The following is an 18,389-nucleotide window of genomic DNA, read 5'->3' on the forward strand; positions in this document are numbered from 1 at the left end:
TATATATATATATATATATATATATGTATATATATATGTATATATATATATGTATATATATATGTATATATATATGTATATATATATATATATATATATTTGTGTGTGTGTATTCAAACAGGAAATGTAACAAAATATTGATTGGGCGGGTTTTTAACAGACTTTTGTGCTGGAAAACGTCTACTCTATCTGGCAACACTGCTGAAAACCTCATTTTCATTAAGGCCAGCTTGACATAAGGCGTGGAGAAAATTTGTCTCACAGCACTTACTAATTCATTTCTTGGGATGAGAGAGAAAAAATCATGGATCTGTAATATAAGATGGAACTAGGTTATTTTTATTAATAACAATAATAATATATGTTCCAGCCACCAGGTAGAGCTGTGATACTTGTTGTTCAGTGGAGCTCATTTGACTTTCCCCCCTCTTCCTTTTTTAAAAATCTTATAGCAATCAGGGAGGATGGCATGCCAGGAGGGAGGAACAAAAGCATCGGGCCTGTGCAGGTAAATCAGCTGTTGATTTGGTGACACGCTCTGACCTTCTTCTAACATGGTCTGCACACACAGTCCTGGCTCTGCTGCACAGATAGCTCACACAAAGTGAGTACCTTAAAAGAATGAGTCTTCCACCTCACTAAGAGTTTCTAAGAGTTTGAGTTCTTAGGCGCTACTCGTGTAGTTGCTAGTGAAATTATGAGAAAGAGCCCTGACCTTGTTATATCACCAGTCATGCAGCCACTGATTATTCCCATTCAGCCTTTGCTTCATTATGAACAGTGACAAATGTTTAAGTGGTCAGAAAAATGTGCGACATGAGGATGAGTGCCGCAGCACCGCTATTCAGCCGAGCGATGTGGTCGATTCATCCCTGCTCAATTCAGCTGTTGAAAACACAGAAGCAGCCGCCTCCATTAAGAGATGCCTTTATTTCCAGGCTGAGCTGGAAGGAAGACCTTTCTCTCATTAATATGGAATGAATTGCTTGTTTTGGTTTGTGTGTAGAATTAATCAAAATGAAAGTGAATTGACCCCAGTCATAGATACAGGACACCACATTTTCTAGGACATTAAGGCCTTTCAGTGTAGTTTTTGTTAGCAGTTCTGCCTCCACTGACCCACAAAGATTCTATTATTTTAGGTGTGGGCACCAATCAGTAAAATACCGTCCTTCTGTCAATACTGAGTTCATGTTTCATTGTGCACTTGTGTCCTTGCTCCGTGGTGTTTGACTGAAAAGCATTGCAGCACTCATCGATGCTAAACAATTAAATGGTGGCTCAGAGGGATTTTTAATGCACAAGTTCTAAGTGCATGTGTGTGTGGGTTTCAGATCACAGAGGAGGAGATAGAGAGGATCATGTCGGGGCAGGAGTTTAAAGAGGATGCTCCCGAGCACCCCTGGGGCAACAATGGTGACAGCGACCACAGCTCCCCCAGCAACGGAGCCTCGGAGGGCAACCAGCCGTCACCTGCCTCCACTCTGTCATCCAGGTGAGTCGTCCAGCTGATCTAAGACGCACTGCACCAGAACTCTTCCCGTAACTGAGATAACGTTTCGACCCTGACAGTCTAACACCTGTCCTTGCTTCATTCTCACCCAAACTTCTATTCAAGCGTTCAGCAGCCGAAGAATGCTTGATCATGCAGCTACTCGGGCGTAGAGTTGATAGCAAATCCAAAGAACTCGCTGCACTATCTGCTTCTCTTGTTGTGGAGTTGAGTGGATTGTCTACACTCATCAAGGACAAATATTGTCTAGGTTCAGGCATGGCGGCGTTTATTTTAGTCTCATTCTACGTAAACATTCAGTTTATCTCGGCAGTTACGATGTCTGATAACTATTTGATGGAATAGTTGTTTATCAAACTGAATCTTCGTAGAAATGAACAGCAGTGCCTGTGCAGCGTGGGCTTTGGTATGCAAGAACAAAATCCAGTTTTGTCTAAAAGTTTGTGGAAAAAATGCTAAGATTTTTAATAGATAAGAGAATGTTCCACTGCCAGATAAACCTTAAAGGGTAAATAGATAGTCTGGTCAATTTTAAAGGGATGTTCTGTCCAATAATTGTCAGTAGTTAGCGCCTCATCCCTCAAAGTACACAGAATATGTAGAAAAGGGCAGAATACTTTCCTCAGAATGGCTTAATGAGGATCTGTATTTGTATCCTTTTTTAGGTCTATAAAACAAATAATATAATAATAATTAGCTGATTCAACACGTTAGCATTTGTTTAGTTTGTTATTGTTCCCCTGAGCAGCGTTGCTGTGCGACCATCATTGTCCTGAGACCATGTCTCTGCTGAACGGGTCAGTCCAAAGGTTTACTCAACTACTGCAGCTTTAATGAGTTTGCAGCTCCAGCTCCGTTCACGTACAGTTTGTGTGTAGGAACACAGATGTTTGATTGAAAACCACCACAAGCTGAAGAAACTTGGTCATGCACAAACGTGGAAGTTTAATATTAGCCAATTTGTGCTCTTTCTCACCACTATGCTGTTTTTATGTACAAAAGGCACTGTATGGACAATCCTGTGTGACCTTTGACCCTTTTGCGCCATCAGCCGATCTGTAGAGATGAATGGCTACATCGCAGCCCTGGGGGACCAGTACTTCAACAACTCCATGTCCTCACACTACCAGCTTCTACCTCACCTTTTTAGCTACGCTGCTCAGTCCGGCTTGTTGACATCCCAGCCTCGCAGCCTCTACCCACAGTCCCACCCTCTGGTGCTGCAGCTGGTGGCTGCTGAGGACCTGTCCCCCCTGACCACTCCTATGCTCATAGAAGATGGGTGAGTAATGCACAAAGAGCGTACCACTCAACATGTGGACATTCCTAGTTGTTCTAAATAAATGATAGATGTATCCTCTCTTAATTTATTTTATTGAAATTTCAGCTGCATCCCAATTATCTCCTGCTGCCAAAAGGTGGAGGTGGACAATAATGATTTTGTCTGTGCATCTGTCTGTTAGCAAAAAATAGCTCGTGATCCAAAACTTTCAGAATGTAACATAACCAAAAGTCCAACCAAGGTGTTTGCCACAGCTAATCAGACTGTAGCCAGCACTAAATGAGTCTTATCATCTACGAAATGGAACACTGTCAATTGTACAGGTGCTAAGCTCAAATTTAGCGTGGTAGTAGCTGGAAGTCATTCACAACATATACTCACAGACCTCTTCTGTGGCGGTTGTGGCTGAGTGGCTAGAGTAGTCACCCTCCAATGGGAGAGTTGGGGGTTCAATTCCACCAGCAGTCACGTGCTGAAGTGTCCCTGGGCAAGACAGTGAACCCCTCAGTGGATATGTTTACATGGACATACAGTGGAGAGAACAAGTATTTGATACACTGTTGATTTTTCAGGTTTTCCCACTTGCAAAGCTTGTAGATGACTGTAATTTGTATCATAGGTACTCTTCAACTGTGAGTGATGGAATCTAAAACAAAAATCCAGAAAAATACAATGTATGATTTCTAAATAATTAATTTCCATTTTATTGTGTGAAATAAGTATTTGATCATCTGTCAACCAGTAAGAATTTTGGCTCTCACAGACATGTTAGTTCTTCTTTAAGAAGCCCTCCTGTTCTCCACTCATTACCTGTATTAACTGCACCTGTTTGGACTCGTGACCTGTATAAAAGACACCTGTCCACACACTCAATCAATCACACTCCAGCATCTCCACAATGCCCAAGACCAGAGAGCTGTGTAAGGACATCAGGGATAAAATTGTAGACCTGCACAAGGCTGGGATGGGCTACAGGACAATAGGCAAGCAGCTTGGTGAGAAGGCAACAACAGTTGGTGCAATTAGAAAATGGAAGAAATACAAAATAATGGAAAATCTCCCTCGGTCTGGAGCGCCATGCAAGATCTCACCTCGTGGAGCATCATTGATCTTGAGGAAGGTGAGGAATGAGCCCAGAACTACACGGCAGGACCTGGTCAATGACCTGAATAGAGCTGGGACCACAGTCTCAAAGAAAACAATCAGTAACACTCTACGCCGTCAAGGATTAAAATCCTGCAGTGCACGCAAGGTGCCCTTCCTCAAGCCAACGCATGTCAAAGCCCGTCTGAAGTTTGCAAATGACCATCTGAATGATCCAGAGGAGGAATGGGAGAAGGTCATGTGGTCTGATGAGACAAAAATAGAACTTTTTGGTTTAAACTCCACTCGTCATGTTTGGAGGAAGAAGAATGATGAGTACAACCCCAAGAACACCATCCCAACCGTGAAGCATGGCGGTGGAAACATCATTCTTTGGGGATGCTTTTCTGCAAAGGGGACAGGACGACTGCACCATATTGTGGGAAGGATGGATGGGGCCATGTATCGTGAGATTTTGGCCAACAACCTCCTTCCCTCAGTAAGAGCACTGAAGATGGGTCGTGGCTGGGTCTTCCAGCATGATAACGACCCAAAACACACAGCCAGGGCAACTAAAGAGTGGCTCCGTAGGAAACATCTTAAGGTCCTGGAGTGGCCTAGCCAGTCTCCAGACCTGAATCCCATAGAAAATATTTGGAGGGAGCTTAAAGTCCGTGTGGCCCAGCGACAGCCCCGAAACCTGAAGGTTCTGGAGGAGATCTGTATGGAGGAGTGGGCCAAAATCCCTGCTGCAGTGTGTGCAAACCTGGTCAAGAACTACAGGAAACGTCTGATCTCTGTAATTGCAAACAAAGGTTTCTGTACCAAATATTAAGTTTCATTTTTCTGGTGTATCAAATACTTATTTCACACAATAAAATGGAAATTAATTATTTAAAAATCATACATTGTATTTTTCTGGATTTTTGTTTTAGATTCCATCACTCACAGTTGAAGAGTTACCTATGATAAAAATTACAGTCATCTACAAGCTTTGCAAGTGGGAAAACCTGAAAAATCAACAGTGTATCAAATACTTGTTCTCCCCACTGTAAGTAACCGGATCAAATGGCCGGTCGGAATAAAAGTGTGTCATGTAAACACTCCGTTCGGGTTATTTTTTGTGTATTCAGCGCGATCCGATATAATTTCTGATCAGAACGAAACGGGTGGTTTACAACGATCCGAAACCCGATCGGTGCGCATGTAAACGCTTGATCTGTTCGTTTTTATCTGATGGTGAAAAACTGACCTGACTGCGCATGTGCGACTTTGCCATTTCCGCCTGGCTAACGCTAATAATATTAGCATGTCAGGGAAGTAAAACTGGTCGGTGAGCGACAACATTTCTACTAGAAACTTTTAAAGAGCTCAGAATGATCTGAATCACCTGTAGCTCAGTCAGGGAGTGCAGTAACGTCTCCACCATCATTAAAACCTGTCACGGGTCCATTTTGGTGCTCAGGTTTGTTTACGTTCACCCGGAAGTAGAACTTCTTCTTCTGTGTTTTTTTAAGGAGAGTTTACCACTCTGCGCATGTCAGTACTGCTGTTCAGAACAAAGCTCGCTGCATGTGAACGCTCATCATGAACAGATTGTGCCCATGTAAACAACACATTTGAATTATTCAAACCGGTCAAAGAATTCTGCGCATGTAAACATAGCTATTGCCTCTGATGTGTGTCCCATCAGTGTATGACTGTGATAAAGCTCTGATTAATCTTTGTAGAGATCTAGTATAGAGCTGTATGAATGGGTAAATGAGGCACAGATTGTTGTAAAGAGTTTTGAGTGTCTTGAAATAAGACAGAAAGTTGTTATATAAGTACTGTCCATTAACAATAATATAATTGCTTACATCTGTGCAACAAAGTTCATGCTCAATCATCCAGATCCACATCTGTGGTATTAGTGTGGTTGTTCAATGGAATTTATTGAAACATCTTTCACAAAATTGCTTAAATTTAGTAGATTTTACTGATATTTGTTTGGTAGTAGCTGAGGGTCATTAGCAACACACACTGAGTTTGACACATCACACTAATGCATGAGATTGTGTGCAAAGTTCATTTTAATGTTTGTTGAAAACAGCTGCACCTCTGTCGGTTCTCAGCATGTAAAACTTCAAATGAATTATTTTTGTTCTTGATGAATCCAGGTACAAGTTGACCCAGGTGGAGCTGTTCACTCTGCTGTGTCGTCTGGCAGACGAGCTGCTCTTCCGCCAGATCTCTTGGATCAAGAAGCTGCCATTTTTCTGCGAGCTCTCCATAGAGGACTACACATGCCTGCTGAGCTCCACCTGGCAGGAACTCATCCTGCTTTCCTGCCTCACCATCTACAGCGCCCAGATCTTTGGAGACCTGGCCGACGTCACCGCCAAGTACACACCTTCTGACGACGAAATCCAGGGGTGAGTGGCAAACCCCTGGAGGGAAAACAAGCATGTGTTGTTGAAGCAGCTGTTCGTAGCGTTATTACTCAAGTTCAGTGCTATTTTGCTCTCGATTACAGTATTTGATGAAAAGAAAACATAGCATGTCTGACCATCAGTCAGGGAAAAAAGTGTAGAACAATTTAAGGCGTAGTATTTCTTGATGGAATGCATATTGCTCGCTAACTTTTATTCCAAAGTTTTAAACTAAGATTCTTTTTCTAACTTCGTTCGGTGTTTCACTATGGGAAACGCTCTAGCGGTCCATCTACGGAAGCTCCAATGACATTACGTCTGTCAAAGACAGACCGGTTGAGCTGTGCTCAGGGCTCCGCCCCCATCATGACACCACAGCCAACCAACCACCTCCTACTCATTCTCGCCTTCTTCCCGTGAGAAACTACAAGCTCCCTCAGCGCAGTCAGGCTAGCTGCTAAACAGTTCCCAGGCGTCCCACAAAGGAGTATGTCGCCGAATGCAGTTCCTGGCATCAGCTTGAACTGTGTTGAGTAAATTGGGGCTTCATAAGAAGTATCTTTTTTGCATTTGGGAGCGGTGACCGCGTCAAGGCGAGCTGTTCCCACTGCTCAGTTTTTAAATAATCGAGTGGTTACAGGTGTAACTCAAGCTAACGCGTCAAGGCAAGCTAGCTTTCCTTAGAGGTAGCATTAGCTTGGTACCTTTAGGGTTTTTCTTTCCAGCTAACGTTACGACAAGTTTTTTTTTTAGCCTAGCTGTTAGCATGGTTTTAACCCCCCGCAGCTAGCTTTAGCGATGGACAGTTAGTGTGTCACAACGAACTAGTTCTCGTCTCATTATGTCTACGACTCCTACTCCGACCAAAGGGTCGGCACCTAACGCTAAAGAGGCTGTACCAAACCCATGCTCCTCGTCATATGGGGGCCTCAATTTCGGGCAGGGACCTTCACCCTATGAGCATAATATGCATGGGCACTAAACACACACAAACGTCACTGGCAAACCCTGAGGCGTGTCTGCACTGCTCCTCCGTGTCAGAAAAAATTCTAGAAAGGAGGCTGAGAGTGGCAGTCACGAACATCCAGGACCCGTGCCTGTCCGCAACCGCGGTAACAGGTGACGGCCATCAGCTTCGAGCCACCACGAGCTGGGTGGACATGACGGAAGAGGTGTCCTCGGTCATGTCGCCACTCTTTGAAGGACTGGTGGATGGAGGGGACTTTGAAACAGGTCAGGAGAAGGCGGAGGGTGACGCTAACTCCAACCTCCTCGACATGGACGAGATGAGGAAGAGGAAGTTGACTCTACTTTCCCGGCCCCACACTCGAGGCCACCCAGCAGGGCTGGGGCGGTACCTCCGGTAGATAGTGACCTGTATGATGTCTGTAGAAGGGCAGTGTCAAAGCTGAACATCCCCTGGCCTGCAACCCAGGATGCAGGGGGGACAGAAAGAGACCTGTATGATGGGAAGAGGCTCCCACCAGCCTCCATGCCAAGCAAACAGCTTTTACCAGCTGTCCCAGATGAGGGAAATGAGTCGTCACTGGTCCAGCCCTTTTAGGAGCAGGCTCCCCACCGAGGGCTGCTCCAAGCTTGAAATATGGATGGATGAGTTGGGGCTGACCAAACCCCCAGCAGTGGAGCCCTCAATGGTGTACCACCTCCACCCCAACCACAGGTCAGTTTCAGCCTCTACTAATATTTCTCTCCCAGCTAAATCGGTCCGCCTCACGGCATCGATTTATCAGAGAATGTACACATACGCTGGACAGTCTGTGTGTTCTTAATGCTGTCACACTGTTGTCAGCATATCAAGCAGAGATCCTTGAGGAGATGGGCCGCCAGCTGGACTCGGGGTCACCTAACCCCGCACTGTGGGATGACATTTGTGTTGTTAATGATCTCATCCTACGCTCATCCAGAGGAGCTGTCCAGGGCAGCAGTCACGTCATGGGACTTGCTGTTGCAGGCAAAAGGACGCTGTGGCTGAAGCTGTCAGGCCTGGGGGACTCCCAGAAAGCAGAGGACGCAGCCTACGACCCAACCAAAGGTCTTTTCGGCCCAGCCTTGGAGAAGATGAGAGAGACGAGCACCCTTAGGAAACAGGCGGGTGAGGCTTTTAACATCTGCTTGCCACGCAAATCGAACTCCCATCCAGCTCAGGGTCCAGGACCCGGGTTTGGAGCATAGATGGCAGCAGCAAGGGGGCGGCAGGGTGGCTCTAATGCACCCAGACAAACAGCTGGTCACCCTAACCAGTAAAATGAAGGGGCAAACCCAAGGCCCTGGGGCAAGCACTCCTTTGCAGCAGCCACAAGGAAACGTCCATCCCACCCCAGCGAGGACAAGAAAAGGCGGACGACCTAACACACCCACCTTTTCCATCTCCAGTGAAAAGGAGTAAATTGGCAGAAGAGGAAACCTGCCTATGTTCGCACACTTCTGCAGTTCCCAGTTCAGCAGAAGTGATGTTTGTTCAGCCCTCTCATGTTCAGAGAGAAGAGACCGTGAGGCAGAAAAAACAAGTGTCACCAAGCACTGAATGTGCATCACACACTCGAAATCACTCGCTCAGTGTCACCAAACACTCACCAGTGTCCCAGAATGCCTCATTTTGTTCAGAGTCAGGGATTGTTTATTGTCGTTCCACCACATGTGGTACATGTGGTGGAACGAAAGTATGTGCACAGGGTCCCAGTTACAGCCAACAATAAAATGTAAAAGAAAAACATTGATAACATCTAAGATATGAACTAAGAAAAACATCAACTTAAAATACACTAAGAACTAGTAGCATAAAAACATTATGTCAAACAGCAGCACGAACATGAGCATGAGTCAGTGTGAGCAGATGAGCACGCATAAACACATCAACATGAAACAGATCAGCAGCAACATGATGTGATTTTTCACAGTTCAGGGAGAAACAATAAAAATAAAGAATGCATTTCTGCAGCCAGGCACGTACTAAGGGCAGAATGCACCCTACAAAATTACCAACAAAAACATGAAACTTTGTATTAGCTCGTGCCCAACAGAGGGCGCTCCTCTCTTTCAAAGGAAAACGTGGAGTCCAGTTGGCAGGAGTATGACATCACTCAGCTGCGACGCAGGGGGACAGCGCTCGGTATGGTATGAGAGGAAAAGTGGTACGCATGCGCATTTTTACCATGGTTTATGACCACAATTTCCCGGGGGTACAGACTTCAGTACAACACGAAGCCACCGAGATTCGATGGTGTTCTCTCTGTAGCCAGCGGAGATTCAACTCACGTTTTGGAGGAAGAGATTGCTTCTCTTTTAAACAAATGAGCCATCAGAGTAATACCGAACAAAGAAGCGCACCAAGGCTTCTATTCTCAATACTTTCTGATTCCAAAGAAGGAAGGTACTTCGCTCCACCCCATTTTAGATCTGCGTGTGCTAAACAGACATTTATGCAGATATATATTCAGAATGTTAACACACAAAACATCTGTCGGTCCATCCGTCCAGCAGATTGGTTTGTAACAATTGATTTGGCGGACGCTCATTTTCATATCACCATTTATCCACCACACAGAAAATTTACCAGGTTTACCTTTCAGGACAAAACCTGTGAATTTGAAACGATCCAGTTCTTCTAAAGTAATACTGGAAAACTGAAGGGGCATTGTGACCTTATAACACCTGACAGTGTTGCTTATAAAACAAAATCGGAATCGGCAGGTCAGACTTTTTAGAAATCAGGGATCGGGGATCGGCCAGAAAACTGCAATCAGTGCACCCCTAGTAAATGTACATCCTATGATTACTTTCTGGTTTTTGAGATACTTTGCTAACATTTGAGGTAAATGAACACACACATACACAGGCAAAAAACAAACCTTTGGCCTTTATGATTAGTATGATTGGTTTTTAATTTGCAGCTGACATAATTCTGCTGACTGATGGTATCTTTCAGCCAACTGTGCCTAAAGTTTCACGGCCTACGTAGAGCTTTCCTGTTTTGGTTCGAGGACCTGTTTTCCAGCTGCAACCGTTTTTAGTTTTCTATTACACACCGTCCTTTGCAGCAGACAGTAAAAAGATAAGGTTAGCTACCAGTGTTTATCAGCTAGCTGTTTTATAAATTCAAAGAGAAACATAAAATCAACAGTCCCATCAAAAATTTAAATAGTGGAAAAGTACAAATGTTATGTTCTACTTTTGGTAAAAAGTAACTGCACTTTGTTTCAAACTCTTAAGATTTATTTAAAGGCACAATAAATATACCATTTGGCACAAATAAGCTCAAATCCAGAAGACACAATGTAAGGTCTCTATCAGGTCTCTCTTGTAAATGAGTCCTCGAGGCTCAATGGGATTACCTGTCTAAATAAAGGTTGAACGAGAAAAGGTGCATAACTTCACTTTCTCAATGGCATTCCATAAAACATGAAGTAAAACACAGATGGAGAGTACAAAAAGTAAATACAGCTCATAAATGAGAGGTTTGTAGAACAACATGTACATGTTTGGTTTTTGATTCAGTTTGGATCAAGTTTCATGTGGTTGACTGATGGTCCTACAGACAGAGGGGCTCATGGTTCACTCAGTGACTGCAAGGTGCCCAGGTCCTGTAGATGTGAACCGTCAGCCCAAACCATCATGGTTTACAAAACATGGGTTTGTGCTCTTAAAGTAAAAAAAACAAACAAAAAATTAAATCTTCTTTCAGCTGCTCCTTCTTCAGGGGTCGCCACAGAGAACTCACTCACATGAAGACGTGGTGATTGTTCTTGCACTAGAGGTCCTTCCTGACACCACCACAGACACCGAGCTACCACAGCCTCTGTGTGGAGCACAGAGCTGCTCTCTAGGACACCCGGGGGAGCAGATGGTGGGGGTTAAGGGCCTGGCTCAAGGGCCCAGAGTGGGACGAATGAGGGTGGGGGCGGGTGTGGGTGCTTCACCTTCTTACACACATTTTGATGTTGTCTGTCCAGGGAGTTGAACCTTCCAATCACAGGCCCACATTCTATAACCTCTGTGCCACCACTCCCCCACTTGCTTTTAAAGTAAAAAAATAAAATAAAAAAAACTTTTATGATTTGTAAAGACATAACTAACTATCCATCCATCCATCCATCCATCCATCCATCCATCCATCCATCCATCCATCCATCCATCCATCCATCCATCCATCCATCCATCCATCCATCCATCCATCCATCCATTATATTTACACATTTCTTCCTTTTTGGGTAGCGAGGGTCGCTGGTGCCCATGTCCAGCAATCACTGTGCGAGGGGCGGGGTACACCCTGGACGGGTCTCCAGTCCATCACAGGGACACATAGAGACAAACGAGACAAACAACCATTCACTCTCTCACTCACACCTAGGGACAATTTAGAGTTACCAATCAGCCTAACATGCATGTTTTTGGTCTGTGGGAGGAAACCGGAGTACCCGGAGAAAACCCACGCATGCACGAAGAGAACATGCAAACTCCACCCAGAAAGGCCCCTGGCTGGGATTTGATCCAACAACCTTCTCGCTAAGAGGCAACAGCTGTACCAGCTGAGCCACCGTGCTGTGCCCCAGAAGTAAAATGTAAAAAAAATGGAAACTATAAAATTAGAATTTCTTTGAACATGCAGTGTAAATACTGAGTTCAAAATAACTACTGGTAAATGATTAATTTTTTTAAAGAATGTATTTATTGATTTAATAAAGTTAAAACAAACAAAGCCTACTATTTACAATTAAGTCGAACGTGTTGGTTGAAGAATGTTTAAAATGGGACAAAAACTCTACAAAAAAGATGTAAATGGGAACGTCGCGGGCGGACTCGGCGTTCAGACAGTGCCGTGTTTAACTGGCGTGGAAGGAGTCTTGTTTGAAGGAGTTTTGTTATGTGAGATAGAACAACCCTCAGTCATGGAGAAGACGTGAGACCTCAGGAATATCTCGGTGTGTGGGAGGTGGACGTTAACAGCCTTTGACTTCTGACCTTTAGACCTGAGGTCCTGTGGAACACATTTGTTGTGGCACATTCTGCTTATCCGTGATCTGACAGGACTCTGCAGACTTCAGGAGGACACTGTGGACTTTTTCTCACCTGCCGCTGATGTGGAATATGGAATTACACTTTGTAATCTTACTAAACACAAAAACTGCCACACAGTCCATTTTACAGAAGCTAGGCTAGTGTTTGGTTTGATAGTATCTTAGTACTGTCCACAACACAAACTTTGAGCACAGCACATTACCAGATATGTTTGATTTAAATGTTGGCATTAATTGTTGGACTCATCCCCATTTGTCTGTTAACAAAATATTTGATAAACCACTGGACAGATTTCAATGAAACTGAGGTTCTCAGCTTCCTAACCTCTGAAGTCATTCCAGTTCAAGATGGTTGTCACAGCTAATTGACATTAGCCTACACAGAATAAGCTAAACCTCTGTGACTTTTACAAATATTTACCTATAATTTGACGTGTTAGTAGCCAAGTGCCATTTATAGCACATGTTTCTAATGCTAACCGATCATCTGAGATATCGCATGAAACTTTGGTAGCAAAGGTAAACCTGTGATCGAGAGGTTGCCAGTTCTAATCCCCTGACTGTTACAACAGTTTTTGGTCGATAAAGGAGGACCCACACTTGTGTTTACCCTCATTTGCCCCACTGTGGGCCCTGGAGCAAGGCCCTTAACCCCTCACCTGCTCCCCCAGGGGACATGAGCCACTTTGCCGTTGATAAGTTCGACTGCACTCGGCTCTTGTTTTATCAGTTCTTCTCAGGTGGAGGTGATTTGTCACCTGGACTTGTTTTCCCGCTCTGTGGCAGGATCGTCAATTCAAAGTGGGCGGTCATTGTGTCCGAGCCACTCGGCCTGTTGTGGTCCTTTTTCACCCTAGAATTGGACTTCAGTTTCTTTAGCTTATCCCATTACTGCTTATAAATCCAGGTGTCGCCATGCTGCGCTGTCATTTCCAGTATCTCACTGTAAATGGGCTCATTTCTTGTGGCGCCGTCCAGTTCACACTGAACCCTAACATTGGCAAAAAAGGTCTGTACCTCATTATTGGTCCACGGCACTATTTTTGGAGCTTCTGTACCAGAAACTAAAAAAAAAAAAAAAAAAACACGGAACACGAAAAAGAGAGGAAATGGAGGTTCAGTGGTTTGAGTACCAACAGTGGGCAGGTCCTTAACTGGTGCTGTGAAACCAACTCTGCCCCACGTGCACTGCAGCAGCTCGGTGGGCAGTGGTTGCATCAGGAAGGGAATCCAGCATAAAATAATTGCCAAATCTTCATACGAGTTTGCTCACTGTAGCAACTCCTGACAAAGGGAGCAGCTGAAAGAAAGAAAAGAAAGAAATAAAGGTTTGAGTGAAACAGTTGTTGCTTTTTATTCGTCTAAAGCGTAGCGTAGATTTCTGCCATGAAGGGAAAGTGCTAAATGCACTCCTTCAAAGAATTCCAGCCTTTAATTTTCTTCTATAGACCTGTTGATTGCTGCCGCTGGCCAGTGCTGTGGCTGTGAGGGTAGCTTTGTAACATTCATCTAAGTGTCTGGACATGGTTTCCTGCAGAGCGGTGCACTGTGTTTACTTGTGCTGGTAACATCTCGCTCCAACAAATCACCACCTCCTGTTTTACTTTTGCAGAGGCTATCTCATTATTAGCACACGCAACATACTAAATGTTGGATGTTAACAGCTGGAGTTGTGCCGATTTAATATTTCACTAGGAAGGATGCAGATAGGAGGAGTTCCACCTTATAAAACCAGGCTCTTAAAAGAGCTAAACGTTCCACTCTGTGAGCTTGGTATCTCTGAAAGGGTTTCATATTTTCCTCCATCACAACAGGGACTTTATTTTTGTTGGTTGTGAGCCAGCGAAGTAGTGCATGAATAAGAGGACTCCTCAGGAAAGTGCTGTGACTAGCACCGTCTGGCATGCAAAATATATGCATGTGCACTCACAGGTAGAAGAGGATGCGTAGGGGCCCCGAGTTTGTTCCTGTGTAAATCAGTCCTGAATCATCTGACCTCATGACACACATTCTCCTAATATACGATGGTGCTCGTCCTATTTGGACAGTTCGCCTTTGAGCTGAAAGGTTTTTAGGAGTGGGTGTCTGATTTACAGCAGCATCACGTAAGTTTGTCAGCTAGATTAGAAGTGAGAGAGACAGGGAAGTGATGATGAGGGAAATTAAAGTTTTCTGTCTTCTTAAGAAAACGGTGGGATCAGCAGATGCTCTTAAGCTCTTTAAGTTGATCTGACATGTTTCCTCCCTCATTTTTGCCTTGTCCACCGAAGCATGTAATCTTAAGATAAATGCTCTGAGAGGATTTTATGGTATTATTCACTTTGCTCTGTTTTACTGATTTAAGGTGGGCATGCAAACTGTTAGACTCTAACTTCTGTTTCATTTTTAAGTTGAAGAATTAAACTGGGAATAATAAACACTACACACACATTAGGATGCAGTTGTTAGAGACTAGTTGGTGAGAGGTTAGACACATACGTATTTGTTGCTGCAGTCTCATTAACCAAGCGACCAACAAAAAATGAGGAAATGTTTTGCACTTCCAAATGTTAAAATAAATTTTTTTGTGTGTGATTTGATAACCTGTATTCTAGGCCATGGAAATAATTTAATTGCTTGCCTCCGCCCACATTGTACTCTCCTTGGCCTGCTTTATATTCACCTTGTCAGCCCTCATGTAACATGGCAAACCGGAATGTGGCAGAGCAATTAAGTTGCAACGCTTCCAGTGGGAAGCATTCCACCAGTAACTAATACCAATAACTAATACCAATAACTAATACCAATAACTAATACCAATAACTAATACCACTTTTCCATAGCTCCTCTTCAGCACAACTTCCCTCAAATATATTTCCCTCAAACATGTTTAAACAAGAGACACAGCCTTTAGTTCAACTTTATTCTAACCCACAGATGTACAAATCACAAAACAAGAATTACACTTTAAAGCAAAGCAAAAAAAAAAACAAGTATATATATCTGTGAACAAGAAACAAAACCACACATCTAAATTGAACAATAAAAGTAGATACAATGAGTGCAAATACATCAAATGATGAAGAAAAGGTATAAAATTTTAAATATAGATGTTTTTGTAGAATCTGGTTCATCAGAGATTTAATGGTGAACTAAAGTTCATTAAAAGTTTATAAGCAGGATATATACTGTATATTTATATATATATGTTTAATTCAACCATTTTAAGAATCTGTATTCTTTTTAATTTACCAGAAACTTCAAAATAAATTCTCACCCTTTACTGAAGTTTGTTTCAGGGTCTTACCACCAGCATTACCGCCAATCAATTTGAACTCTGCCCAGTAGAACTGGTACTGAAAGCATTATGGAACCACAACGTGTATCGGACCGAGCCGAACCGTGCTGTACCAGTACCAAAAGGTACTAGGAAAAGGAGCTTAACTGTGGCTGAGTGGTTAGAGCAGTCGTCCTTCAATACAAGAGTTGGTGGTTCATCTCCACCAGCAGTCACATGCTGAAGTGTCCCTGGGCAAGACACTGAACCCCTCATTGCCTCTGATGTGTGTCCATCAGTGTATGACTGTGATAAAGCTCTGATTAGTCTCTTTAGAATGATTTGTTCAATTAGCTTTGTTAGAGATCTAGTAGAGTGCTGTATGAATGGGTAATTGAGGCACAGATTGTATTGTACAGAACTTTGAGTGTCTTAATAAGATAGAAAGGTGCTATATAAGTACAGTCCATTTAACTGGCTTGGAACACCAGTGGGGGGCATTTGTTTAGGCTCTTCAGCCTTCTCCATAACCTTTTGAGTAGGAGGCCAGTGGCTCAGATTTTGAGGCTGGAGTCATTTCCAACATAAATACTTAGATGTTCCGTGCCTCAAAAATGTTGATGAACGCAGACTGTTTGAACACTGATCAATGATAAAAACGCCTTACTAGCAGCACATAACATACATTTTCAAGAATCTAATAAAGTGAAGAATCTAAGAATCAAGAATCTGTAATATTGTTCTGCACTTTACTTAGACCTGTCTAAAGCTTTTGACACTGTGGACTATGACATGTCATAAGCTCTCAGAAATGGCTTTCTCAGATCACACCATTGGTTGGTTCACCTAACTATCTCTCAGATCGGAGGCAATGTTCAACATAATGGTGTTTCTTCCCGTTATCCAACTGTTAACAATAGTGTACCACAAGGTTCAGTCTTAGAACTAGAGTTGCATTTGGTCCCAAAAAATCTGTCCCGACCCCAGCCCGCAGTCATAATTTCCGAACCCGACCCGACGAATTAACAGTAAATACTGGTCCGAACCCGGACCCCCCCCCCCCCAACATTTTTAATTAGTTATTAACGGTCAGGGACGCTCAGCTGAATAAAAGGGGCAGAAGATTCGGAGCTGAGGTGTGTTTGTCATTTCATGGCCTTAAAAAAGCATTTAAACCCCGTTTCTACTTGCATTCTTCTGTTACTGAGGATCGCGGACTGCTCTGACACAAGTCTGCTTTGAGATACACCTGTCGTCAGGGACGCACAGCTGAATAAAAGGGGCAGAACATTCGGAGCTGAGAGGTGTTTGTCCTTTCATGGCCGTTAAAGAATATTTAAACCCTTTTTCTGCTGCATTCTGATTTATTCAGACATGGACCCTGCTCTGGCACGTCTGCTTTGTGATCTCACCTGTTTGGGTCATCGGCCGCGCACGTCTGCTGAGTGCAGCGGCTGAATGAACGTCCCATCTCAAGCTTAACTGAACTTTTTACCTCTTTCAAGGCTGGTCAGCTCGCGGTGAAATGACTGTGTGCAGCTGGTGATTGTATGGCAGGCCATGTTATCATAAATTTGGATCGCGGCTGATCCTGACCTAATTAAAAGTCAAACACCGATCTGGCCCGCCCATCCAGCACATTATCATGGCCCGGCCCGAATTCAGGTCGGGTTGGGCCGAGCTTAGGGCTTGGGATAGAAATGACAGCTCTACTTAGGACCCACCCTCTTCACAATCTACATAGGTAATGTAGGTCAGATCATCCCTGATGCATCCTTACATGCATCCTATGCTGATGATACTGTTGTTTATTGTCGAGCTAAAACAGTTGCTAAGGTTTTCCAGCTTTTGCAATCCGCTTTTGACATCATCCAGTCAGACTTGGTCCATCTCAAACTTGTACCAAATGTCGACAAAACTAAAGGGATGTTATTTTCAAATAGGAAGTCATCCCAGCAGTCCTTCCTTCTATTTTATCTTCAAATGGTGCTCCTATTGAGTTTGTCGATTCTTACAAATACTTTGGCATCTTGGTTAATTTGCGTCTCTCTTTTAAGCCCCACGTCGAAAACTTGGTAAAGAAACTGAAAGTTAAACTGGGTTTCTTTTTCAGAAACAGATCCTGTCTAACCCTGAATGTTAGAAACACCTTGTACCTGTGACTTTCCTTCCCTCAATTGATTACGGTGACATTATTTACATGAACGCTCCTACAAGCACCCTGCAGATGTTGGATGCTGCAGATGTTGGATGCTGTCTATCATGGTGCACTAAGATTCATAACTGGCTGTGATTATCGTACCCACCACTGCACCCTGTATTCACTGGTTAACTGGTCACCATTAACTTCACGCAGACTCTCCCACTGGTACATTTTCATCTTTAAATCACTTCTTGGTCTGCTGCCTTCATACATCTCCTCCTACATGTCTCTGTGTGAGTGCAGCTACGGCGTGCGCTCTCAGGACATTATTACCTGCAGTGTTCACTCATGAGGACTGAACTAGACAAAAGGACCTTCTCCTACTCCGCTCCTGTTTCCTGGAATACCTTGTAAAAAGATCTGAAGCTCTCGACCTAAGTGGCTTCAAGCATGTACATAGTTCATGGCAAAAACCAACACAGACATGTCCTTGTTTTTAGTATTTTGTATCGCTTTATAATGTAACTGATTTTGTTCATTTTTTAATATAATTTTCTTCTATTTTTCAATTTATATTCTTTCTTTATGATTGTCTACTGTTGTCATCATTCTTTGTTAAAATCAGGTTTCTCTTGCATTGAGGCTCAAAAAATACAAGTACAGCAT

At 43.4% G+C, this 18,389-nt stretch overlaps 1 protein-coding gene across 1 annotated transcript in view; it reads left to right on the forward strand.

Annotated features, from left to right (window-relative positions):
• Nucleotides 1–18,389, forward strand: part of LOC119413716 (nuclear receptor subfamily 6 group A member 1-A) — a 118,292-nt gene that overhangs the window by 59,683 nt on the left and 40,220 nt on the right. Inside the window, exons 3-6 of the mRNA XM_037680771.1 lie at nucleotides 453–508; nucleotides 1,335–1,495; nucleotides 2,565–2,795; nucleotides 6,038–6,292. Coding sequence (XP_037536699.1) covers nucleotides 453–508; nucleotides 1,335–1,495; nucleotides 2,565–2,795; nucleotides 6,038–6,292 — 703 coding nt within the window. The remainder of the gene's footprint in view (nucleotides 1–452; nucleotides 509–1,334; nucleotides 1,496–2,564; nucleotides 2,796–6,037; nucleotides 6,293–18,389) is intronic.

The sequence above is a fragment of the Nematolebias whitei genome, chromosome 8 (genome assembly GCF_014905685.2).
Source record: "Nematolebias whitei isolate Nwh7 chromosome 8, NemWhi1, whole genome shotgun sequence".
In the NCBI taxonomy this organism is placed as follows: Eukaryota; Metazoa; Chordata; class Actinopteri; order Cyprinodontiformes; family Rivulidae; genus Nematolebias; species Nematolebias whitei.